Source organism: Ammodytes marinus (assembly GCF_949987685.1).
Source record: "Ammodytes marinus genome assembly, chromosome: 21".
In the NCBI taxonomy this organism is placed as follows: Eukaryota; Metazoa; Chordata; class Actinopteri; order Uranoscopiformes; family Ammodytidae; genus Ammodytes; species Ammodytes marinus.
In genome coordinates, this window is record NC_137225.1 from 12512175 (window position 1) to 12538064 (window position 25890).

A 25890-nucleotide genomic window follows, 5' to 3' on the forward strand; every position below is an offset into this window, starting at 1 on the left:
TCAGTGCCACAAACACCTGATTGCAATGAGTTGATGCAGCAGTGTCACTAACCACTCTCGCGAAAGATTCCGTGCCCTCACAGAAAGCGAATGAACGAGAGACAGCAGTATGATCAAGACGAGGTAATGTGAATGTTGTTGTAATTAATGAGTATTTCAGATGAATAATGGTCATCTGATGATGATGAAGCAAAGTAAACTTTGTTTAACACTGCAGGACTAGTTCACTCCTGTTAAATTGTTTACACGTTGCTTGGCAACGCCCTCCTCCCAACCGTCTATCACTCTCCCTTTTAGCTTTTAGTTGTTCTTCATTGAATTTTCTTTTTTTCTTTGATGGTTCAGCCCCGTTTTCAGCCATTATGACGACAAATAACTGTCTCAAACAAGGCTACCCTTCCCTTACCTGGAGGGATAGGCTACTCAAATCTACACTGAAATATGCGACCAATACGAATATGTTACGATAGAGCCTGCGTGCGCATTTATCTTGACCCATTCTATTTTTAATTGTTGATAAAGTTAAGATATCTCAGGCTCTGCTGAACAGAACCTGAGGCATTTTTTAATGTCACAGTCGGTGCTAAAATCCGGCCTACTCCTTCCAGGACACTCAGAAAGACTTTCGAAACACCTTTGTTCTTGGTCCAGAGACTACGTATTTTCCATATCTGTGTCTGTAAATCCACTGATTAGATTCCAGCTCTTTAGTTTTGAGTGCACTAATCAGTGAAATGAGTTGCCGTGGTGATTCGGCTGGCCTTTGACTGCACATCTGTAAGCCCCGGTCCAACATGTGGGACCACCTGAAGAGATCCCGATCATTGGGAAACAAATGAAGTCGTTTGGCAGCTAAAATTAGAGACAAACTTGATTTCTGTTGTCATGGGTTCACTTCACCCATAATGTTGTTGTTGTGTGTTGAGGCATTTGCGTGTTTGTGTACATGTCCGATACTTACATAACCGCAGTGCTGAGTGCTTTGGCTCCGCTGATCTGGCACGTATTTCCAGAGGATTTGATTCAGTCAGTGAATGGAATCTCTGCTGATCAGTTCAGCAGACTGGGAGATGTTAAGCAGAGGAGCGTTCCTCTTCTAATCCCCACAATCAGCTAGCGTGTCAGTCAGCTAGTTTGATGGTTTATCTTTCTTGGTTTAATTGCGTACTCTAGATGGACTACCTTTGGCTAAATTATCAGTTGCTAGTTTAGTTCATTAATCCTCTTTTCATTCACCAACTTTTTTAAATTGTCGAATCATTTTAGTCGTTCATGCATAACTCCCAAATGTTTACAGTATCTTTGAGGGTCATTATTTATATAAGCCACCATTACACATTTACATGTTTGGTGACTGGGCGTTAGAGACGGGTTGCTTGTCATCATTCTTGCATCCTTCATATTGCAGTCATCTATTCCTGTATCTGTTGGCCCCAATCAACACATGGCAACAACCCTTATCCTGCATTTCACAGTCACACAGTGTGTTATTCATGCGCGTCGTCATGGGCTCAATTATTCATACACACAACCCACTCGTTTGCCCTCCATTCTGCCCCTCTCCTCCCTCTGTTTTTTCTCTCTCCGTGTCTCTCGCTCCTCGCTTTCTCTCATGTAAATCCTGAATGTGAAATGACATAGAGGAATGTCTGGGAGGACATTTTATTTTAAAATCCCTGCAGTATATTTATGTTTATGTTTAATCCTTCATTCCGTTTTATTCATCTAAACATATCATATTGTGCTTTGCTGAGCTGAATCCCTAAACTTGGCATTGTTAAACGTCTGTCCGCTGATTTTCACATGGCCTCATCTTGTTTTTGGAACAAATGAAGTCTTCCCCTTTTGACTCTGGTGTTTTTTTTGTTCCCTTGTTTCTAAATTTCCTCTTCACTTCGTCCTTAGCCACTGTGTTTTCAGCTGCAGGTGAAAGAGCTAAACTTGGCTTAAACATTTGGTTTCCCCTGTGAGCTCAGGTGGCTGCTCGGCTGTAATCGACACACTACTATTAATGGAAGTGGTTCACACCAAATTTGCATGCAATTTGTACGCCCTTAAAAATCAGGAACTCTTGCACGCATGAACCTCTTTTCCTTTTCACTGCATCCCACCCTACTGAGGGCTAATTAATTGAAAGAGGAGAGTCTAAAAGTTAGATTTTTGGATTGATCTCCAATGAAATGTTAGACGTGTTGGCAGTGAGCTTACTTTATTAATCGAGAATGAGATGATACCAATGTCTTGTCAGTACAGTCTATTTGAAACTGGTTAGCTTATCTTAGCACAGAGACTGGAAATCAGGGGAGACTGTCATTCTGGCTCAGTCCTAAGCTAGCAATATCCTCCCAACAGCAACTCTAAAGTAACTTATTGACCAGTAATGTTAGTGACTATTTCATGGTCGGTAGCAGAGTCTTCCTAGAGTTGTCGTGCTGGTAGGCAAGTGGTCGCCTGCTGGTAGCCTGGCAACGTCATCTGTTTATAAGTGATCTATACTATAGGTAGGGGTGGTAGGATGTTGTATTCTTTGGACTAAACCAGGCTAGCAGTTTCCTTGAATTGTACAGTGTTTGTGCTAAGCTAAGCTTACCAGCTGCTTTTTCTGTCTCCATATTTTCTGAGCAGATATGCGAGTGGCTGCAAGAATACATTCCTTGAAAAAAGAGTTGTTTAAGGACTTTTGAAGTCGGATTCCTGTTTAGTATATTTTACATGCACTGATCTGCATTTATTGCAATACGTTTCCAGATATTTGTCGCTAAGAACATCCCATGATGTTGTTGTTCAGTTAGATTTGAGGAGTTTAATCCAAACTTTCTCACAGAAATGTAGTCCAAAGAGGTGGATTTTTTACCCCCATGTGTGGCAGTTACAAGTAGAAATTGTTGCAGGTCAATGTATCCCAAAAAAGTGAGCCAATTTTCTCTCTTCACCTCATGCAGGGCCTCCTGATAAGCTTCCACAGCCCACCAAGCCTTTACCGACGGCGCCCCCTCCCCGCTCCCATCCTCCCTCTGACCCCCGCAAGCCAGACAGGCAAACGCGCCCTCCCAGGCTCCCCCCGGGAGACAGACCCACCCACCCCAACGCTAAACCCAACATCTGCGACGGAGGCTTCAACACCCTGGCCATACTGAGGAGGGAGATGTTCGTCTTTAAGGTAAGGGAATTGAAGGGTCGGGGATATCTAAACACAACCCTGGGGCATTTTCACATTTTGTTTGTTTTGAGGAGTCATTTTGAACCCTTGGAGCGGTTTTACCTCAAGCTACCCCAAGAGTTTGACTTAAAGTTGCACCACAATCAGTATGACAAGGCCAAACAAACTCTGTCAGGAGGGGAGTTTCATGCCATATACTCCCAAACCAACAATGTAGGCCTGCAGATAGCTCTTTGCTTAATAGGCTGATAAATGCAAAAAATGAACTAATCTTTTGATTCCAAACAGTGGAAAGGTCTGTAGGTTTACAAAACAGCATGTGGAGAGGGAATTTGAGTATAACTTAAATATACAAAGCATGGTATCTGCTTCTTGCTGGATATGTCTATAATGTGGAAACAGCTCACTTGGATGTAACAGAAAAAATGTGTGTACATGAGTTCTTTTTTCTACACATTCATAGAGAAGTTCCGTAGAACTGTTCAGATAACAGTTTGATTCTAATTCAATTCAATTCAATTCAATTCAATTCAATTCAATTCAATAGTACTTTATTTTCCCTTTAGAGAATATTTTCTTGGACTCTGGTCGCTGACAACATTAGCTGCACTTACAAACTGTGACTGTGGTTATAGTTTGTAGAAAAAAGTTTGACTATCCTCAATTATCTTAAAACTACTTCCTGTGTTTTTGTATTTGTATTTGTAAAGTATTTATTGCACGATTAAAAAGGAGCTATTGGTTCTAAAAGGAGCTCTTTCATGGTTACTCCGAGCAGGAATTTGGACATTACAGATATTGTATGTAGTGTTTCTTACGAAGAATAAAACAGCATGCCACGCACGGTGTTGCAGAGCTTTCCTTTCCTTTCTACCATCAACCTCAGTCTGCCATACATTCCTGTGTAAGTGAAAGTACACATGTCCCTTAATGCATCTTTATCCACGGTCTAAGCATGTGAGCACAAGACCTTGGCAACATGCGGAAAGGAAGAAAGAAAAAAGCTTGGGGCAACACAAAGCTGTCCTGTGTTCTCTACAGAAAAGAGAAAGAGTCGCTGTGATGCCTGTGTGAGAGTGACTTTATTTTTCTGCTGCTATAAATAGATAGTATTCAACGGTTAAATAAGAGGCTTGTGGAGCCTATCTGTTCACTCTGCCCCTCCCCCTCTCTGTCTGTTCTTTTAACTTGAAAAAATAAATAAATCTGGCTTAGGACCGTGGCTGCTACCTGTGAAGGTATTTAACCAAAAATCGGACTCAAAGAACACACTGTCTATGCTTTTTTTCCTCTGGTGGAAATACTATCTGCTTGTTACCTAAGTCTTTAAAGGCTTTCACGTGGTGTCTGCAGTGTACTGTATGTAACTCTGACGGAGTGATGAGGATCATGGGATTCCTGCAGAGCTCAGAGGTTCTGTGCAGACAAAAAAGGACAGTCAGCAATCAGCCATCGTTTTTACGAGCTTAGGAAGTGAAGTGATACGAGGCCAGTCGAGCTCTAAGAACCCTGCTTAATGTATCTGTTGGATTGGAATTTAATATGGGTGCACCAACAAATTGTCTTGGCACTACTCCTTAGAAGAATAATTTCACTAGTACGAACACGCCAGCACCGCTAATTTTCCTTGTCATGACTAATCAAACACCGGCTTTGTATTTATTTTCTTCTTTTGACCTGTTTTAGTCAGCTGATGTACAGATAACTGCCTCTTTGGGAGGTTTACTCTTAAGGATGGTTTTTGTTTTGCAATCTAGTAGTCAATTTCCCCAAATCTGATCACTTCTACTGTTGGTGCGATCCTTTGAAATGTGCATGAGATACGCCCCCCTTTGTTTTGGTCCCATGTCAGTGTAAAAAAAAAGGGGGCCATTCTACCTATCGCCTTTTTTTTTGACAGCGTGGGAAAGCAACAGGAAATGTGGAGAGAGGGAGAGTGCTGTGACTCACACCAAAGGGGTCATGGTTATCTAATTTTAACCATTAGGCCACCACTTACTGTAACATTTTCTGTAATCCCTGATTTGCTGAGATGTGTTGTTTTTTTGGCCAGAAAGCAGCTTTTGAGCAACTACAGTAAGTGACAAGGTTGTGTGCTGGTTTTATCCATATGATTGCCATTTTTCTCCTCTTGTACTACACTTCCACTCTTGTACAAAACAGTTATTTTTTTAAAAACCTTATATATCCATTTGCATTCAACTCTGGCTCAGGATTTTAAAACCAACACAGTCCGTCTTGTGTGCCAAGTAGTCTAAGCACTCTTTGTAGGCCAAGCCATAGGGGATTAAGTGCATGGCTCCACCTTTTTGCTTGAACTCTCCCCTTATTATAGACACTTTTCCAATTCATACTGTAAATGCAATGTACATAATTAACCCCCAAGCCAAAGGGGCAATGAGTATACTGTCTGTACTCTATAAATGACTGGAACAAGAAGTGTTGCATATGCAAAGGATATAAGCAGATTTCATTCAGAGTTGTGTGATATATAAAAATGAAAACAGTGAAGTTTATTACGACAGCTGCACAAGTATGAGTACCTGTAATTGCTTGGCTTGAGTGGGCATCACCACTGATGTACAGGGGGCTTCTGGGTCCCATCATTTTGAAGACTATGATTAATTTGTCTCTGAGTTGGCCTTTTAGAAGTAGCACCAGCTCAGATTTTTCCCCCAAAGAGAGTAATGGAGGGGAAAAGACCGACAGCTTGAGATGATTTGTTACTGAACACGTGTAAGTGCCGTCGTAAATCCGCCGCGTTCACGTCATTAGGACCACCGGCTTGTAACATTATCGCTCACCCTGTTTCTTTGCATGATCCCCGTCTCAGTCGGTGGATCAAATGTGTTGAGCAAAGCGAAATCAATAAGGGATCAGTGGCTTGATTTGGATTGGCTGCGCAAGTGGCTTTCACAGGAGGAGCAGGTGGTCCTAATATTTCTTGATTCTCAGAGTTGTAGTGCCTATTTTTCTCTCCAAGAGGACTGAGGTATCATGTGATTTCTCTTTTTTTCCTGGTAGATGAAGCTGCCCAACTGTTAAAACGGTTGTTCTGGAATCATAATTAGCGGTGTTTGTACTACTCCAGAGAGCTTGATATATTCCCTTTAGAGCATGCCAAGGTCTACGTTTTGGAGGCTGAAGGCTGGTTAAAATGATGTCTGACAGATTGGGAATGATTTAACGGCTAATGCCTTACTTCTTGTTTTCAGTCGTATTACAATCTTTGCCTTTAGTTAAAAGGCCGATTTTCTTTGATTATTATAGTGAATGTCTGCGTGATTACTTCATTATGTTAATTTTTGCCAGCAAATCTTGGCTAAACTCACTGTCCCCACTTGATTGGTTTGGAAGAGCGGAGTTGAGTCGAGGCCAAGTCATTATAGCAGAGATCTCAGAAATGTCTCCCAGCCCCCCGAGGTTTACAGGTGGTACAGCAATGTAAAGCAGGTGGCTTCAGACAAACTTAACAGAGTTTATTCAGTGAAAAAAAACTTCTGCATTTATAAATGTTGCTGACACGACTTACTCCTGGACTAAAAGTGTTTGGGCATGTGCTTTTGTTTCACTGTTATTTACAAAAAGGATGACCCATATATTAGGCTTTTGCAACACAAGAAGCAAACATTTGAACATCTTTTCGAGCAGCATTTTGGCACAAATCAGAGCTTGAACTTAATGCATGTCGTTGGTATCCAAAGGATAAAATAAGTCAAAGGAAAGAATACCATGGTCGATTAGAGTTGTGGGTTTACAGGACAGACCTCGTTCATGCCACATCTCTGAAGATTATTTCTGTCCAAGTACAGCTTTTAAGATTGCCTGCGAAACTATAACCATTTAAATTCAGATTTTTGGCATGAAACTTGAATATAAGCTATGAATGTATAGGATGCCAGGACGGTTTTACAGTTTTTTCCTCTGCTGGACTTTCAGAGTATTTTCAAACTGAAAGTCAAATACGTTAATGTTGTGTACTAGGACATGGCTTAAGGAAAATGTGTTTTTAACTATGTAAAATTGGGAAACCGGGCGTCACAGTTTGCCCCACAGGTTATTGTTTGAGAAATATCTAAATGTGCCACTTCTTGAATGTCAAAGAAGCACAGCTCATCAAGAACTGCCGGAGTTAACTCTTCCATATGTAATTTGATGCGGTCGTGAAGGCAAATGTGTTCCATATAACAGCAGAACGGAGAAGTGTGTTATTGTCAGCGTCAGGTAATAAAATAACAAGTAGTGAAGCATATTACAAATGAAGTGTTGCACTAAGGGACACACAAGATACAAATGACAATCAGTGGCAGATACAGCATATCCAAACTCAGACTAAGGTCTGCGTCAAAGTAAAAAAACATGGGATCCTACACTAATGCAGCCCTTAATGCCAACTTCCTTCAAACCCCACACATTTACAATGCTGGCTGTAAAGTTTAAAGCCCCAGGCAGCCCATGTGACCCCGATGTCATCATCTGGGTTATTGTTTCAAAGTGAGAAAAGCTGCTTTAAGAGCCACAGGAGACTTTATACAACTGTTCCTTTAACAGGCTATGTAATTATCCCTGTGATGTGCAAACTGAACTTCATGAGTAAAAATCTGTCCGCTGCCCCTTTAACTTTAACTTCAATGTTAAAGTAGAGCGAAGGTTAACACTTCGGTCACTATGACTTCCAAATTTTGGATTGAAGTTAAGTGTGCAAACCTGGAAGACAAAACGTAATCTTAGACTGCTTTCACAACAGAAGGACCGAGATTCCCTGAACCAACTATTGCAGATGTACAGTAGGTTGAATAAGGTATATAATAAAACTGCACAAATTATATTGATTTTTTAAAGTGTAATGCTCATTATTGTTGTTCCCAGCGATGCCCCAAGTGCCTGATTTATTCGAGGCCCGTTAATCTGAGAAGGCAGGTTAGGAGTCATGCTTGTTAAGGTGGTAGTTTTACGGTTGATCGTTTTTCCTCTCCAGAGGGTCGACAGAGGGTCGTTTAAGGTTCACAGTTGACTGTGTATGGCCATGTAGATCCAGTGTCACCAGCGAAAGCCTTGCTGAAATTACACGGCTACCGCTTTTATGATTGCAGGCACTTCGGGGGTTCAACTCTCTATGAACCTCTTAAAACCATATGGCATCCCATCCTGGAGATACAGAGCCATTCATGTTTATGCATGTGTATAGAGCAGTGCTTCTCTCAGGCAATAATGCGTCCAGTTTTTTCTCCTGCTGCACCAAACATGTACTGCACTGTGACCTCTTTCCTTATTCTGTCAGACAGGGACCAGACATCAAGTTACAAAGGGTTCTCTCCTGTTTCCCATCAGGAGTAGAGTGTAGTAAAATGTGGACATAAAAGTCTCATTCACCTTCCAACAGACGTTTGGAAGTCTGGATTTCAGTTCATGGCTCACGGCCATTTTGTCAGTTTAAAGAGCCGGAAAATCCAAACTGAGCTTCAGGGTTTTGGGCCAAACATTCCCTGAAACATGCTTCCCTCAAAGCCTTAATAAATCCTTAATGGAACAATCATGTTGAAAACCAACAGACGGACACATATTGCAGGAAGAGAAATAAGGCACTGAGACTGAGACTGACACTTCTTGTGTGTTTTGAAGAGAAGTGTTTGTTTTGGTTTCTCTTACAGGCATTTATATGGTCACAGTTCAGTACAACTTTAATGTGAAAGTTTAAAAAAATACATATGTTGGAAAGCAGCAATTCAAGCCTCAAAGTCATTTCAATCACTTTTGTCATCATTTAGTTCACCTTCCAACATTTAACAGCACCGAATTAGGGTGCATGGTTTGCCTGCTCAAACCTTTTATAGCTGCAGCCCATTGCGTGGATGAAATGTGAGGCTCTTGCTCTGCTTATAATCAGGGACAATCGAGATAAAGACACTTTGTTCATCAGTCCATTGGCCAGCTCTCACCCTGATACGGTTTGAAACAAAGGAAACTGTCCCTACTCCTCTCCACTCGTCTTAAGTTCACTCACAAGGGTCTGGCCCGTCACTAAGAGACCTTCCTTCCTTCCTCGATGGGGACAGATTTAGAGCAGGGGATTCTTGGACGCCGGAGGTCGCCTTGCTGTTCAGGATTGGTCGCGGGGACGTGCTTTGATTTCCGACAGCCAGTAATGAGAACACAGTAGCCGAGTGGGTAGCGAGCTGTCCACTCTCCTCAGTATCCTTGTCCTTTTCAGTTAGTTACTGGGAGGAAATGATGGAGAGTCTTGTAATAGCAGTGTGACTGAACAGGAAAAAGAGGGTCAAATAAAGCTATAGACAATTTACCTGTGAAGCATAAATGATCAATGATCGAGGACCCGAATCATTCACCATAAGTTAAGTTTGATGTTAACGTCAAAGTCATAGATAATAAATCAAACAAAAATTTGTTTTTTATTTTGAACTGATTAACAGATTTGGATCAAACTAATTGATTGATGGCGGGTGACCAACTTTCTTTTAATTCAGCTTTTACTGTGTGCAAAGGCATTTCAACAGGGCACATCACATGCCGCATTTTTTCCTTTTCATCTGATTGTTTTAGTGGTATGGGGTGGCGGGTTGTTTTGTTTCACGTTATGTTCTGCACTTGGAACAATCGTCTGCAGTCAAGTTACCTTGGGATGGAAGCTACAGTGCATGTCTCTTTTGACCGCCTGCACTGAACCAGTGCTTATTCATGTAGAGACGGCATCTCAAGACAGTACTTCATTATACAACAGTTGATGTTATTTTAATATGCTTTGGAGACGTCTGGGAGAAGAATCTCTCATCACATTAGAAAACACATAAACCCCACTGGAAAGCTAGTGTTCTCCAGCTACTTTGCTCAGTAAAAAAAAAGAGTCCATTTTGACAAGAAGTCCTGATAGACGCAGGGATCTCAGGCTTCAACCCTAATCCTCTTCCCTCTGAATTATTGACACCTTCATCGGGCTCTCGGTCGAGCCAAGCGATGACAGTGATGTTCACCTCTCACTCCATGTCCATGTGACGCACATTAACCGAGTGAGAGGTGAACAACGCTGTCATCCTAACACCACGGGCCTGTCATATTCTCACCTCTTCACTCACACACACACACAAACACACACATGGCAGCAGCAGATGCTCACCCCGGGCTGACCTGGATTTCAGCAATGACAATCTTCTGGGTTCAAACTCACTGTTAGAGTCTTATCTCTTTTCCTATTTATTTAACAAGGACGCAAGAGGAAAACATTATGTATAAAGTTCATTGCTGTCTCCACTTGTCATTGTGGTGCTATATCTTCTCCCACGCCCTAGTGTGTTCTTTATTTATTCCATTTCAGCAGTTATGTTTCACAACAATCTTGGAGAACAGCATCCATAAAGTGATGTCCTCATCAGACAGTAATCACTGCAGGTGCCTGCTCCTTTAAGTCAATACATACAGTTATTTAAATCATCCTTACCGTCATTTATCTGTGCTGAAGTTGTTTTGTCAACTCAGCGGGCCAGAAACCTCCCGAGTGAAGATAGCAGGGCAACGTCTGCAGCTTGCCTTCCGGTTCAAAAACTTTCCTTGACACAGACAAAAGCTCATCGTAGGGATGGTTTCTTAATGCTGTGGAGCAGTCCTGATTTTTTTTTTACTATATAAAACGAATGGTAATTCAACTTTTATTGCTCTGCATGCATTATCATGCGCCATGAAACCGTATGCGTGACAAACCCTGCACTGCCCTTTCTCTTGAAGCAGAGAACACGAACAATCTGAAGTATACTATTTCAAACCTCTTCTTAAGACTCAACCTGTTGTGATTATTCTAGACGTTCCTGCGATGGCAAAGTGCCGGCTGTAATTTTCTATGAGTGAAGTCAAAGAGCCTCAGCTTTATTTTCAGAGTGGGAGTGGGGCGGCAGGGCGGGGGGAAGGAAACATTTTCCTCTTTTCGTGAAGTCAAAAGGATTCAAATGGCTTGGATTACACAGTTTGATCTGTTTTCAATTACTGGGCCGGGGCCGTGTACAGAAGAAAAACGCTGAACAATTGAAATCCTTGGAGGCAGTATATAGGTAGAGAGGGAGAGGAGGAATTGGAATGGGGAGACACGGGGGGAAATGAAAAGAAAGCGATGGAAGAGTCCAGGGAGAGAGAGCGACAGTCCCGGGGAAACAATTGGATTAGACAGAGAAAGAGGGCGAGCTGCGCAGAGGGTGTTTGATAAATGGCCTGTTTATTTAGCTTTCACTGTGAATAAGGGTCGGCTGGGATGATATGTTGTCTCTCCCTCTCTCTCTCTCCGTCTCTGTCGACCCCTCGCTATGAGGTCACAGAGGTTTTTTGGCCTGAGCAGCTCAACGCATTCGGGAGACGCAAGTGTCCGTTGGTTGCCAAAGGGCGGGACATCTCGCTGAGTCCTAATGGCTTTCGCAGCTGGGTCCATCCCCCCCTTCGGCCGGCTCCCTCTTTCATCAAGTTTCATCCAAACATCAAAAAGACACACCTTCCACTTGGACGCACTGACACACACACACACACACACACACACACACACACACACACACACACACACACACACACACACACACACACACACACACACACAGCAGCGAAGGGAAACCAGAGACTTTTGGCTTCTCATAAAGCTCCTGGCTATCACTTTGCCCCCGTTACTTGATGCTTTTTCCCAGTATTTTCTTCCCCTTCTGCGTGCGTAGCGGCCGTCTCACTGGCTTTACAAAGCAACCTGAGAAACGATATGTGGATCCCGAAAGGCACCGGGGCTATCAAAGCAGCTGCCGGAGTTGATCACCGCCAGCAGGCTTTGTTGTACTAGTGGGAAAGCATTGCAACGGGGCTGGCCTGACGTTACATTATTTACCGCCAAGCCAACTGTATTTTATGGATGGAATTTATTATCTCTTTTATCCTGGTTCTTGGCAGTTTGTTGTTTAGTATCGAGAGTAAAATTTAACATAAGAAATGTTTTATTGTCCGAATCCTACATTTCCCATAATACAATGTAGAAGCATTTTCCTTTTGACCCTCACTGCCTCCTTAATGACCACTTCTCTGAAACCCCATACCCCATTTCAAAGTCAACTTTATTGTCAATTCTGCAATATGGGCCAGACATACAGAGGAATCCAAAAATACGTTACTCTCCGGTCAACACTGCAATAAAGTACAAAAATAAAAAAGATTAAGTAATATGTTTAGTTTAGTTTAGTTTATTTATTTAGCACACATTAACAATTAATGGTGCAAGGAGGGAATGAAGCCCAATGGGCTTGTACAGAGTTCCACCCCTATCAATAATCACAATGAAATCATATTCAGGCTAACAAATAAACTCTAGAAATTAAGGAGACAAGGTACAAAAATACTCAAAATAATCAAAAATCTATTCTAAATAGAGCAAAAAGTAAGACAAAACCAAGCAGTATAGAAAACTAAAGATTGTACAATATAAAGGACGTAACAATGTGCTGACTAAGTATAAATAAATATATGTAAAAGGCACTGATTTTGTAAGTGCCACTCCTTGTGCGGGCCTGTTGAGTGATGTTTGACCTTGATCAAGCATTTGTCTTAATTTCTTAACGGTTTTCTCTATTCTCATCTTTCAGGATCACTGGTTCTGGCGGGTGAGGGATAACTCTGTGATGCCTGGATACCCCATGCTCATCAGTGTGTTCTGGAGGGGCCTGCCGCCTAAGATTGATGCCGTCTACGAGAACAGCGAGGGCAAATTTGTGTTCTTCAAAGGTACAGTACGCTCGCTCAAATTCACCTCCAACCACTGTTGCTTAAAACTCTTTTGTCCATTCGAGTGATCTTCAACCAGCCCCCAGTCCAAACAAAGCGTCCGCACCGTCCTGTTTCACATTTGCTCCTCATGTCGTCTTTATCTTTATCCATTATTCATCCGCAGGAATTTTGGAGATATGCACTGTGTACATGGCTGACATTTTGGCTCTCGGCACAAACTATATGCACATGTCTTTTTGGTATTCAGCATGTGTTTCCTATGTCTGTTCATATATGAAACCAAACAGAGTTTAATTTTTTTTTTTTTTATCTTCAATAACGTCTGTATGGTATCTTGCTCCCTCAAAGCACCGCCTTGATCTTATCTATGCATTTGAGTTCCATCTAACTGCAGCAGATTAAAGCAGTGTTTTGCTCCTTTGGTTGGAAAATCTGCCATAATCCACCCGTTTTGTACTATATATACTGAATACTATACTGAAGTTTAGTGGCAGTAAAAATCTTCTACTGCAGCTAACTGGGGAATGACCGTTGCGATATGTACCCGTAAGGAATTTCAATACTTTAGATTGGTACCTTTCGGAAGAGATTTGTCTACAAATCCATACTGAGCTACCCCCAAAACACAGACACATCTGAAGCTAATTATGTCTGAAGCCCGAAAAAGCCACTTAAAAGAAACCAGTAGACAAACATGGCTGTCCACTTAACTCCCATTTGCATTCGGACCAGAGAGGGAGACAGACGGAGAAAGAGAGGCTGTGGATGAGAGGAGACATAGGGAGACAATGAGAGAGAGACTGCTGTGATACAAACACCAAACTGTTCCAGGAAAATACAGACTACCGGTCTTCATTTCTCCACTCTGCTGCTCTCTCTCTCTCTCTCTCTCTCTCTCTCTCTCTCTCTCTCTCTCTCTCTCTCTTCTTTGCGGGGCTGGATGGCACCGGGACTGTACCCAGATTCAGATAGAAGTCGTACTAACAGAATGCTACCTTTCATTTGAACAGCTGACTCCCAGAAGGCCTTATTCTGTCCGTCCCCATTAGGAATAAAGAAATCGGGGAAAGAAAGTCGGTCAGAAAACAGAATGCCGCCTGCATCTATAACCAGATTTTGAATCTCCTCCTACGGCGACTGGTCTGATGAATTCTCTCTTTAAAATAAATGCACAGATGGAGCCTTCAGAGTGTAGTTTGAGTCAAAGTCACGGCTGAGACACTGATTAACTCAGAGCAGGTCAGTAAGCAGACACTCACTGGTATACATTAGTAATAGATTTAGCTTGTGTTCTTCATTCCTTCAATGCAGCTCGGTGCCAACTTTGAGTCAGTGTTTCCTTGTTTCCATTCTTCTGAGAGACAGACTGTGCAAGAATATGAAAAAATTATATGCAGCAGCAGTAGAATCCAGCTCACAGAATTACCGCATAATGAGCCTGAACTAAAAGCTGTATATATGTCAACATGTAACGATTTGATTAGCCTTAATTCAAATGAAATGAATCGAATTAAAATCTACCAGGGTTACACTGAGGCACCTCACACATGCAGCAAGATCTATATGTCAATATGCGTTTTCCTCCCGGGAGACAGGATCTAATCAGAGCTTCTTTAGTGTTGACAGAGCTGCTTGCTTCATTTACCACATGTGGACATGTCCGAGAGCGTCTTATTTTAGATTTAAGCCAAACGGGCCAATGTGTCCGACCAGGTTAGCTCATTGCAGATACAGTAGATCAGAACTTTCTGTGTAGAAATGCCAGCAATATTTATGAGGTCAGTTTGAAACGCTGTGCACATAATATGTTATTTTCTTCAGTGTTTTTCTTCGGTATAGCAGATTTACTATACTCATAAAACTTAGTTGTTCATTTAATCGGGTCATTTTCTAAACAGTGGGTCTCTGATGTCACAAAAAACTGAAGCAGGCTTCTCATTTCTAGCCGAGGACTGCGAACTTTGTTCGACTGATGCTAGTAGGTTTTATCAGAAAGAACTGAGGAAAAGCAATCATGAATATCTCTGAATCAATTTGAATATACCACCATGTATATTACAAACCTTTTGGCAATCAAAAAAAAAAACTGACAAATCAGAAACAAAGATTTAGGTCATGAACAAAATCCTTGAAAAATGAAGTCATGTGACTTCAGGGTCACACTGGGGACTTAAGAAGTGTGTGTGCACATATGATCATGCATGACGATATTAGTACACACGTATGTGTTTGTGTGTGGCCTGTGTTAGGAGGAGGGCACTCTCTTTGGAACAAATCCTCATCCTATATATCACTCTTCATACAGTGTGGAGAGAGCGAGCCAGGGGATTAGTGGCTACACTGCAGCAGATGCCGGAGCTGCCACTACAGCACATCAAAGCAGCCCTCACAGCTCTGTAGACCAAGACAGACATTCATGTGGAGGGGTATGCAACTCCCATTTCCAGAAAAGAAAAGAAATAGAAAAGAATCCCAATATATGTGCGATAGAGAGAATGGATATTTTTGTTTTTGTTGTGTTCAAGTTATTTTCTTTGGGGAACGGGGGACTCTTATTCATCTGCGGGTGTGGTGGTGTTTGTGTTTGAGTCAGGGCCAGAGGAAGTGTGACCCAGAATGAGGTGAGCACGAGGAGAAAGAGGTTGAAATGACAGGAATTTCCTCTCCAAAAAGAGGCCACTTCATTTTACTTCCACACAGCCAAGACTCCTAGTCCTAGAGTTCGTTTCCTTAATACATCTCCCCTCTTTCACCTCCTTCCATACAGTGTAAATACTTATTTTAGCGGGATGGATGTCTGCTATTTAGCCCTTTATGAAGCCTAAAGAATGAGTGCCAATATCTCTGGGGTTATGTCTGCTTTATTTCACACCCATTTCCTGTATTTGTTCAAATAAAGGGGGGGATGGGGAGTTCAGGTCATCTTCAAGCTGACCCTCACAAATGTTCTTTAACGTTCTGTCAGTCACTGGGTTCTAGTCGGACACCAGGGAGAGAGCGTGTTGTATATTTATCCTCTTCCAGTTTCCCCATCTGCGAAAAAGTCACACACACCATCCATGTTTTCCCCCTAACGTGTCAGCCCCATTTTTTATTTTATTTTTTTCCTCACTCAGTTTCCATCCAACAAAACACACATCCCCACCTGAGGGATTTCGATCCTGGGTTTATTCCTGTCAGTCCTGAGATGATTGAAAGACTGTGTTGGAAAGTATTTACTGCTTTGCTGATATTTTCATATGCATAGTCTTTGTGATGAATATAGTTCCCCCCCCTGCAGTGAATAGTGAATGTTGACAGCCGTAGGGACTCATTTCAATGATTAATCATGCAAAATGTATTTGAGATAAATAAAAAAAAGAGAAAACTGCAAGTGTGATCGGAATGATAAGCCAAAATATTTGACATCCTTTGTTTCTTTCCTCTCGCTGCCTTCGTCATTCCGCCTTTGTTTCTCTCCTTTGTCGTAACGCGCTATTCTTCCAAACCGCCCGCACTTCCTCCTGCTAACGCCCTCAGCCTCCACTGGTGACATAGAACGGCACTTCCCCGGGTCACACTGTGTCATCAACGTGCTGTTTAACCTAATTACTCCACAGGAAATAGGGAAGGAGGGTTCAAAGAGAAATCACACAACATCTCATTTCCTTTCCTTTTTTTTAAAGCCCCTGCAAACCAAAATCCACAAAACTTTTTCTAACTATGTCATTTAGGGATTAGGTTGCATGATGGTATTTCTGAAATGAGTAAGGAAATGTTTTGAATAATTACCAATCCAAATGAAAGATATTGTTATCTGGGCCTGATAAACTTCGCAGAAATTCGGTTTAGGTGAGGCGGGCTGTGCTCTGGTTCTTGTGACAAAATAAGTCATTTTAACCAATCACAGCAGTTATCTGCCCGAACATTCTATTAAACCATTGAAGGTTGCCACGGAGACCGCTTGATATGGCCACGCCCAAATGCTAAAAGCTTATTAAGACACACAACGTTGATATCATATATCTATATCAGACCAGGTTTCCAGAGGCTAAGGGCACATTGCATGTTTTCTTTTTCTGTTTTGTAACTTTACCCAACCCAACTTTACCACAGCTTTCCAGAAGATATTCAAATGTTAAGGTATTTGCTTGGCTCCTTAAGGCTTGTAAACTTAAAAAATATGTATATTTTAATGTGTCGCCAATTTTCCCACAAGGGTCTTTGCAGTTTCTTTTTTATCTCAGCTGAGCAGTTACTGGCTCAGTTTGCCAGCACTAAAAAGTTCCCAGAGTGCCTCTAAGTAAGGCCAAGGAGAGAACCATGTAACCATGTCTTTGTCTTATTTTTAAATAAGGGAAACATCAACATCAAAACTGCAACTGTTTATTGCCTGCCATTTGTTACAAGGCTCGTATCAGTCCTTGTAAACCTCAGTGTGCGGCTCCCGGAGGCTAATCCCGGCTGTAACCTGTCCTTCTCCATCTAATTTATTTGGTCCATTCTCCAATTCTCTTTCTTGATGTTGCAGGGAAACAGTTCTGGGTGTTTAAGGACACAGTGCTGCAGACCGGATACCCCAAGGACATCACCCAGTTCGGCCACGGCATGCCGGCCCAAAGCATTGAAACAGCCGTGTGGTGGGAGGACGTGGCAAAAACCTATTTCTTTAAAGGGGACAGGTGGGTACATCATAATCGATAACAAACTTTAAAGAATTATTCAAGTCCACTGAAACAGCAACTCATATTTTTTGTCCGCAGACCCAATCCAATGACTTATTTCAGAACCGCAGATACAAGCGTCTCTAAATGTTTCACCATGTTCTATCATTTGTAAGGAACAAGCACAATATTGTAAATGTTTCCATTTACAAAAGTTAGCTTAAAGCTATTTTTTGCTGTTCCTATTTTAAAGTTCACAATTAATCACACAGACTTAACCAATAGATTCCAAAAGCAGATGGCAGTATTTTTCTAATCATTCCAAAAATAAAAACACTGTTCTTGGAAAAGCTATTCCCTCAGTGATGGCGGTAGTAGAGTGCTATTCAACCTGTCTGGTGACACAGGGTCATTGCGTCTGATTTACAATTTAATATTACAGTCTCATAAAGTTGGGGGATTTGCGATGGGAGACGGAATGGTTAAAGTGGAAGCAGCAGTAAGTGCTAAGCTATTCCGACATGTGGCATTGAGATACAAGATATGAGCATAAAACACCATCTGTTTTCAGTTCCAGCCATTATTACCCCTGCATTCATAGACATACAGGACCTGCTATGTCTTCCCGCGGCTCATCATTTGTTCCTGTTTAGGTACTGGCGCTACAACGAGGAAATGAGAACCATGGACCCCGGCTATCCAAAGCCCGTCACAGTGTGGAGAGGTGTGCCTGATTCGCCACAGGGGGCCTTCGTGGACAAAGCCAATGGTACGCTTTGTCTTGCATGATACTCTGATTTGGCAATAACAGCACAGTTTGCGTGCCAGGCAGCATTGATTTCAGCTGGTCACTGGCTTGCGCCATGCGGGAGGTAAGCCAGGGTAGCATTGATTAAAATTTGCCCCAGTTACTAGACTGATTCTTAGAGGGTGGCACGCTTCCATACTCTAAATCACACAATATCAGGAGAAAAGGACTGATAGACTGATGTGTGCGTTTGTAGCGAATGGAAGATGAGAAAAGGTAATATATTCCAGAAATGCCTCCTTTTTTTAAATTCTTTTTCTGTTCTCAATTGTTTCACAAGCTGAATGTTCTATAATCAGTCAGTGTGCCATAAGTCCCAGTTGGAGCAGGATTGTGGAAAGCAGAAAGGACAAGACCACCGCTGGGCACTCATTCCGGTTGAAGCCAGTTGGCCCTCGCCAAGGGTGGGGAGGCGGGATTTAGAGCACTCAGAGAGCTCACCCATTGGCCAGTCAGGTAGTGTGAGGAGGGAGAACGCTTCTCCCATTGGATGTTTTGTGCCAGGTGGGCTTTGGGCCTGGTCTTGGCATCGATTGGGATGGAAAAAGCAGGGCAGGTGGTGCTGAAGACTCGGGGCCATCTGCGCCGTGGATCTGCTGCCAGATCTGTGTAGCCGGGCGTGTCTGCAGGCATCAATCGGAGCATGAAGGGCGGATTGATGCGTGTTGCTATGTTTCTTCTTGTATGTATGTGTTATATGAAGGGCTGCATTTATTTAGCGGGCTTGCTGTTTGCTGTCGACAGTGTGTCAAGTGGCGCGCTCCTAACATTGACCCAGATAACCAGGTATAATTGTGTGCGCCCGCTACTGCCCATGATAGCGTGTGTGAGTCAACACATTTCCATTTCACCCCTGGGTGATGTTGACCTGCCCCTAACCCACAATAGCTCATGCTATCTCACCAGCTCCTCCTCCCTCCCCTCTCTTACTATCCATGATCGCCACAGTACTGTATGTTTTTGTAACCCCACCTACCGTTGCCTCATGAAATACCACGGATGGTTATATTATTACAGCTAATAACAATACTCAGCTGAACTCTAAATGTATGAGTATGGAAGGTGTTGTGTGTGTGGGTTGTGTTTGGTTGCGTACACACCCACATGCTGCAGGTCATCATTGAGCACCAAGCTGTGCCTCCTGGTGATGCAAACTACTTTTTCAACTCCTTGCCTATTCAAGTCTCTCATTTGGATGGAGGACACGTGTGTGTTACTTTTAAAGGAGGCAACAAGCATAGCTTAGCATATAGACTGGAAGCAGGGGGAAAAGCTGGCTTGGCTAGCTCCAAAGATTAAAATGAGCCTACCAGCTATTAAAAGTCAAATAGACAAATTTTGGTTTTACTTTTTCACTTTAGTGCTTAGTTTGTTTGGGAGCAGTCAAATACTTATAGCACTATAATACTTTCCTTTTAATGACACAGTGTAAGAGATAAAAATAGTTAATTTGTGAAATTCTATAAACCGAGCCAAGTTAGCTACTTAGCCCTGCTTCCAGTCTTTCTAAGCTAATTATTTGGCTAAGCTAATCACCTCTTGGCTCAATCTTCAATCCGCATGAAAGACAGTGGGTGGTTTTCCCCAAAAATAAATATGTTGTAAAATTCTGTAGGCACACAGTCTGCTGGGCGCTGGAAAACGTTTATAATCATTAAAAATAATTACTTATTACAGAGATAGAAATTTTAATTGGGTTTGCTGCTATCAGACAGCTTAAGACTTTGTTAACACCCATATACTTTGTGTTTTTTTTTTTTTTTTTTTACAGATATGGAAGAACACTGGAAAGAAATATTAGAGATGATTGGTTGTAAATACATCCTATAAACGGTGATTGTCCCCAAAAGTATAGGAGAAACTGTGCAAAGGGACAACACCGATCCAAGTCTTTGGATCCCTTGCAGAGGTCTGCTTGCTATTTGACCGCGTCCTCTCCTTCCTACATGAATATTTTAAAGCCTCGTCCTTTGCTTCTTCACTTCCCTACCAGAAACACCTTCACCTTCCAAGTGATTTGCGAGGCCCTGGCCCTCTGACTGGAAATGTAGAGCCCTTCCTCCCCTGCTTTCAAAGAGAAGAGTGTTCCTAAATAATAAATTGTGGGAAACAAAGTGTAAAGGGGAGGCAAGTGAGAGAGCTTGAGAATGCACCCGAGATGTCAAGCTCAATTTTACACAGCATATATATTTTCCCAACAAGCGTTTCAGGGACAGGGACTCGTGGGAGGCAGCCAAGTTTAGTGGCAACCCTAATATATTATTATCATGGCTCAAATGTAATTCACAATTTTTTTTCTTTCAAACCTGATATTGTTATGTTAGAATGTATTCATTGTCAAGATGCTAGCTGGAATTGGGTCTGTGTGTCTAATAGAATAAAAAATATCATCATTATTATATTCATCATTTTCATTGCTGTCGATACAAACACAGAGAGACCCACGAGAAAAAGCCCTCACCTTTTAAATCCAAAAATGTAGACTTTTGAATTTGTGTGACATCGGGCCCCACATTCCCATAAAAAATAAATAAAACTGTCAAACTTGGTTCACTTTTGTTGAGCTGTTGTTGGGGTGATTATATTAGCTGTGGGGTTTGGCTGCTGGCTGGATGTGTTTTCTCTTTTTTGACCGGAGATAATTAGTCCTGAGGGACAGTTGGATCCACCTCAGCTGAGCAATAGAGCTGAAATGGAAACAATATATCAACAGCAGAGAGCATCACTCACTTTGAGGTGCACTTGTTTAACCATATAGAGGCTTTTCTCACTTAATTTCAGTTGAATTATCTTTTCTATTGTATTCTTTCTAATGATGGGAAAGGTGGCTGCCCCAAGCCAAAGTCTGCTGTTGTTGCTTCCCTTGAAACAAAGTGTCATTCCTTATTTAGAAAAGAAAGTGATGTTTTCCAGATATCCTTGATTCTAATTCTATTTACTCAACTTTTAAAGAGTGGCTGTAATTCTTGTTTTTGTTGCAGTGATTTCAGAAGTGTACCTCAGCTTGTGCTAGTACGCTGTGACATCACTGTTGGGTGTGGTAACATGTGCAGCACAGCACACCTATGACATCATCCTCTGACTTGGTGTGATCAGAGGTGAAACAGACCTTGAGGGCAGTAAAACATACCAATGTACTTAGAAGTTTTTTTCTGTTTCTTCTGTGTTTCCCCTTTCGCTCAGGTTTCACCTACTTCTACAAGGGTAAGGAGTACTGGAAGTTCAACAACCAGTTACTGCGCGTTGAGCCGGGCTACCCGCGCTCTATGCTGAAGGACTTCATGGGCTGCGAGCTGACGCCAATCGACCCGGGGCGGCCGCCCGCCGATGACGGCAACACGGACGTGGTGATCGAGCTGGACAACGAGGCCAACACGGTGAAGGCCATCGCCATAGTAATCCCCTGTGTGCTGGCGCTGTGTCTGCTGGTGCTCATCTACACCGTGGTGCAGTTCAAGAGGAAGGGCACGCCACGCCACATACTGTACTGCAAACGCTCCATGCAGGAATGGGTCTGAGGCTGAGAGATGAGAAGGTGGGGGGAGAGACTGGTGAAAACAGGACTACAGCTCCCATATTCACAGAGGGGAGGGGGACAGTGGACTTTGGACATCTTTAGTATAAACTCACACAGCCACCCCTCCTCCTCCTCCTTTTTTGGTAATCTGAGACCTTTCGCTCAGACAGCCCCCCTCACACATTAAAGTGACCTCCCCACCCCCCATGACGTTACTATTGACTCTGCTTAACCCCCAGCCTTTTTAACAAACAGGGGAAGCAGAGGAACAATTTATGGGGAGAGCTTTGTCTGAAATGAGCTTCAGTCCCGGTAAAAAAAAAAAAAAACATCGTCAGCAAAGGTCGGCATCACTTTGTATCTCAGAAACTTGACGTCCGATACCCCATTCCTATTTTATTTCTTCTTTGCCCGACTGCTCTTAATCAGAAAGAGGACTTTTACAGGGGGACACGCATCCTTCCCACAGGGCACTGCATTGTCATCTCTCATATCAAGTCGTTGATAAAAAAAAACGACAGTTTTATATTTTCTGAACCTGAATGCTCCCCGGCGCTTCAAACAGTCTCAGATAAACACAAGTTAAACACATTAACAATCTTAAACCCCTTTTCTGTTCTGTTTTATTATTATTTTTCTAAACTTTTTTAATTTCAAATTTTTTATTTGAATTCTTTTGAAAGAAAAAGTCCTCACTGTTCCCTTTAACGCGCTCCTGAGGAAGAGACCAAACTAAACCAAATACAATCGATTTCTCTCCAAAGAGGATCACATTTTCTTTCTTTCTTGTTTATTTCCCTTCTCATTGCGGTTCATCCTTTCTTCCCTTCTCCGGATCCTTGCGGGGCGATTACGAGTCGGGAACTCTGACTGTTGTGGCAGTCTGTTTGAGACACAGGGGCCAAATTATTCTGCAATATTTTAACTCGCCTTAATTATAGATCATATTACTTGTGCTTGGTTTTGCTCTTCATGGAGTTGTTGTTCTTTTGTTTTTTTATTTGTATATCGCTTTTTGTTTGTTTGTTTTTTTGTAAAGGAGGCTAATTGAGTGTTTCCTGTGATAAAGTTTTTTTCTGGATTTTATTACCTAACCCAGAAGTCTCAGCACTGGCTTGCTGAGCCATTCTGGGCAGAAAATACAGTAGGGTCAGCCTGTATTAAGAGTAATGTATTGTATCGTGAAAAGATGTCGGAACGTTCTGGAGCTAAGCCACTATTTTTTCTGTGTTAAGATATTTGTCACTGTTACTTTTATCATTTGCTGTTGTTACTTTTTGTCCTCGGCCCATATTCCCCTCAGTTTTAAAGGAATGTGCATCCAAAAAATTTGTGAATGGACTTACGTTTAAAAAAAAAAGAAAAAGAAAAGAAGAATCCTGTTGACTGCCTTGTTTGAGAGAGCTCACAGTTCCAAGAATGCTCTTGTCTCCTCCTGACTGAGGACCCACAAAGTGAGACACCAAGTCAAGATTAGTGCCTGTATCAACGTGCATGCAAGCATTTACTGTACATCGGAACCCCTCAAACGCTGAGGAAGAATTTTCCTCTTGAAAATACTGTTTTGCATTTATTTTTGTACGTTTTAAGTGTCCCACCCTCCCCTCCACCCCTCCGTCCCCAAAGCACTCTTTTCTTACTTCCAGGTACAATGACATCATGACAACTTCTTTCAAATGATTCTAGTGGTACAGTTGGGAAATCTTTGGAAGACCTGATCTCGGTAATTGTAAAATCAAAATCGTCCGCAACTGTCATGACGAGCAGTCTTTGAATGTGTGTCTGTTTCCATGATCGCATACTGTTTTTTTTTCTTGCTTTTCCTGTTTTCCGGTCAAAACAAATTGGACATCTCACAATGACTTCTTTGTGTAAGACTTTTGGGACAACGGGGAAATGTGTCCTGACAGAATGAATAAATTGATCAATATATGATTAAGAGCTGCCTATGAACTCTTTGCTCTTCTTTTAACCTGTATGTAGAGGTATGTATGTTCAATGCCGGTCCGTGCTATTTTGACATGTGTTCGCCACGTATGTGTTTGCTGAGTGCTTGCTTGAGTGTGTTTGGTTTGTCCGTTTGGTTTGAATAATGTCGAGAAGATGAAGCTTGGATGTGAAATCTGATCTTAAGTTCACTCAGAAGTTGACATAAAGCACCCATGTGTGCCAGCCATTTGATCTAGTGATGATTGAGTGAAAGATACCAAGAAAAGTAATCAAATTATTATATCTATTGAGGAAACCATGACAACAAAGCCAAGAAACCCATTTTTATCAGGTTTTACGTTCGACATGTTCACTGTCTTAGGTTAGCATTCCAACATTTGCTATTCGGGCTGATGACGGATTGGAACAATTAAAATTATACCTTAGATCAGGGGTGTCAAACTCATTTTGGTTCGAGGGCCACATACAGCCTCTCTGATCTCAAGTGGGCCGGACCAGTAAAATAATGGCAAAATAACGTACATACTATGTCAACTCCAAATCTCTAGCTTTGTTTTTCAGTAATATGCTTTATCACTCAGCCTACATTTTAACCTACATTATCATGGATCACAAGGGATCTCTGTACCCCCCAGGAAATGTCTTAGTAAATGTTGCTGCTGGCCATGGGAATAGGAGGTGCGGCGCGCAGCGCCGCAGCAAAACTTTGGGGGGTATTTTGCTCAAAGATGCCAATACGCACTAATGAAATAAACTGTTTATTTGAATACACAAATACAAAATACAACAGACACTGACCTTACAGTTGTCCAATTGTGTTTACTATATGTACAGGGACACATTTTGTGCAAACATGCAGACAGTACAAAATAAAATTAAATAAAAGTGCAACTTCTACTGTTTTGATTTATTTTTAAATACAGAGGTTATTGGTTGTTTTGGAATTTGTTTTTCCCAATTTAAAACATAAAAATAAAGCAGCATGGAAAATTAGGAAATAAATCTTGTAGGCCTACACTAGCATGCTCCTGCTCGTTTCACGCGCGCAGAGCCGCAGACACATCGCGCTTGCTTGTACATTAATTGTTCAGCACTAAAAATAAAAATAGTTTTATTCATTTTTTTGGTTTTTACTTTGCCATAAAGCACTGGAGGAAACATTAATAGCTCCCCCTAGCGGCTATTTCTTTAAAAATTCATATCTCCTCACAGGAATGGGCAAGAGAGTTACTTTTTTTTAAATGCTCATAAATGTGTGCTCTACAAGTCGCGGGCCGGATTAAATCATCTCCTGCCCGCGGGCCGTATGTTTGACACCACTGCCTTAGATGCTAGAGTAAAAATCAGGGGATAAGTCAAGCTATTTGGACTTACCATCTAGGCACCATGGATAGCTGTACCACATTACCTCTTGTCCTGTTTTTCAGAAACCAAAAAGGGACAAGCCACTAAACAAACATTCACTGGGAAAGTGGACTGCTAACAGTGAACGGGCTATCTAATTACCTGCTCAGCTGCAGCACATTAAACAGCATGTAAACATACTGACAAATGTCTCTTCAGTCCAGTTAGATGCTGGTGGTGTGGAACTTCCTCTTCAATATCAATAACAACACGTTGTCTGCCCATGGCATGTAGGTTAAAGAGCACGTTTGTTTTGTCTCGTTCCCCTGCTGGGGCTCAGCCTGCCAGTTTCTGTTAATCAAACATGGCAATCCAGTCAGCTGAGACCAAAAAGGAGTATTTCAAATGTTTTCCCTGTGAATGTATTTTTTTCCTTTAAATACACAATATGTTTTAATATTTAAATGGACGGGTGATTTTAGCCAGACTTGAATCATCTTGAAACTTGGCTGAAACCTGTGTCCTACCATCTTGTACAAACAGTGCAGACAGAGGGCCAACATACAGCACATAGGGACACTGCTGAAACTGCAGTAAACTTTCAACAGATTGACTTAGCCAGCAGAAAGAAAGAAAAACATTAAACAAATAGCATTTGAGAAAACTATATACATATGGATCTGGACCTGAGAGCTCGGCTGGCTTCTAGTAT

General features: G+C 41.9%; 1 protein-coding gene across 2 annotated transcripts in view; it reads left to right on the plus strand.

The window, feature by feature from the left end:
* mmp16a (matrix metallopeptidase 16a (membrane-inserted)) overlaps positions 1-24685 on the plus strand; it is a 72902-nt gene extending 48217 nt beyond the window's left edge. For both annotated transcript variants that reach the window (XM_080050383.1, XM_080050384.1), the window contains 5 exons: positions 2943-3160; positions 12775-12913; positions 17427-17577; positions 18213-18328; positions 21551-24685. In XM_080050383.1, the coding sequence (XP_079906509.1) occupies positions 2943-3160; positions 12775-12913; positions 17427-17577; positions 18213-18328; positions 21551-21885 (959 nt within the window). In that variant the 3' untranslated portion in view covers positions 21886-24685. The remainder of the gene's footprint in view (positions 1-2942; positions 3161-12774; positions 12914-17426; positions 17578-18212; positions 18329-21550) is intronic.
* The last annotated feature ends 1205 nt before the right edge of the window (positions 24686-25890 follow it).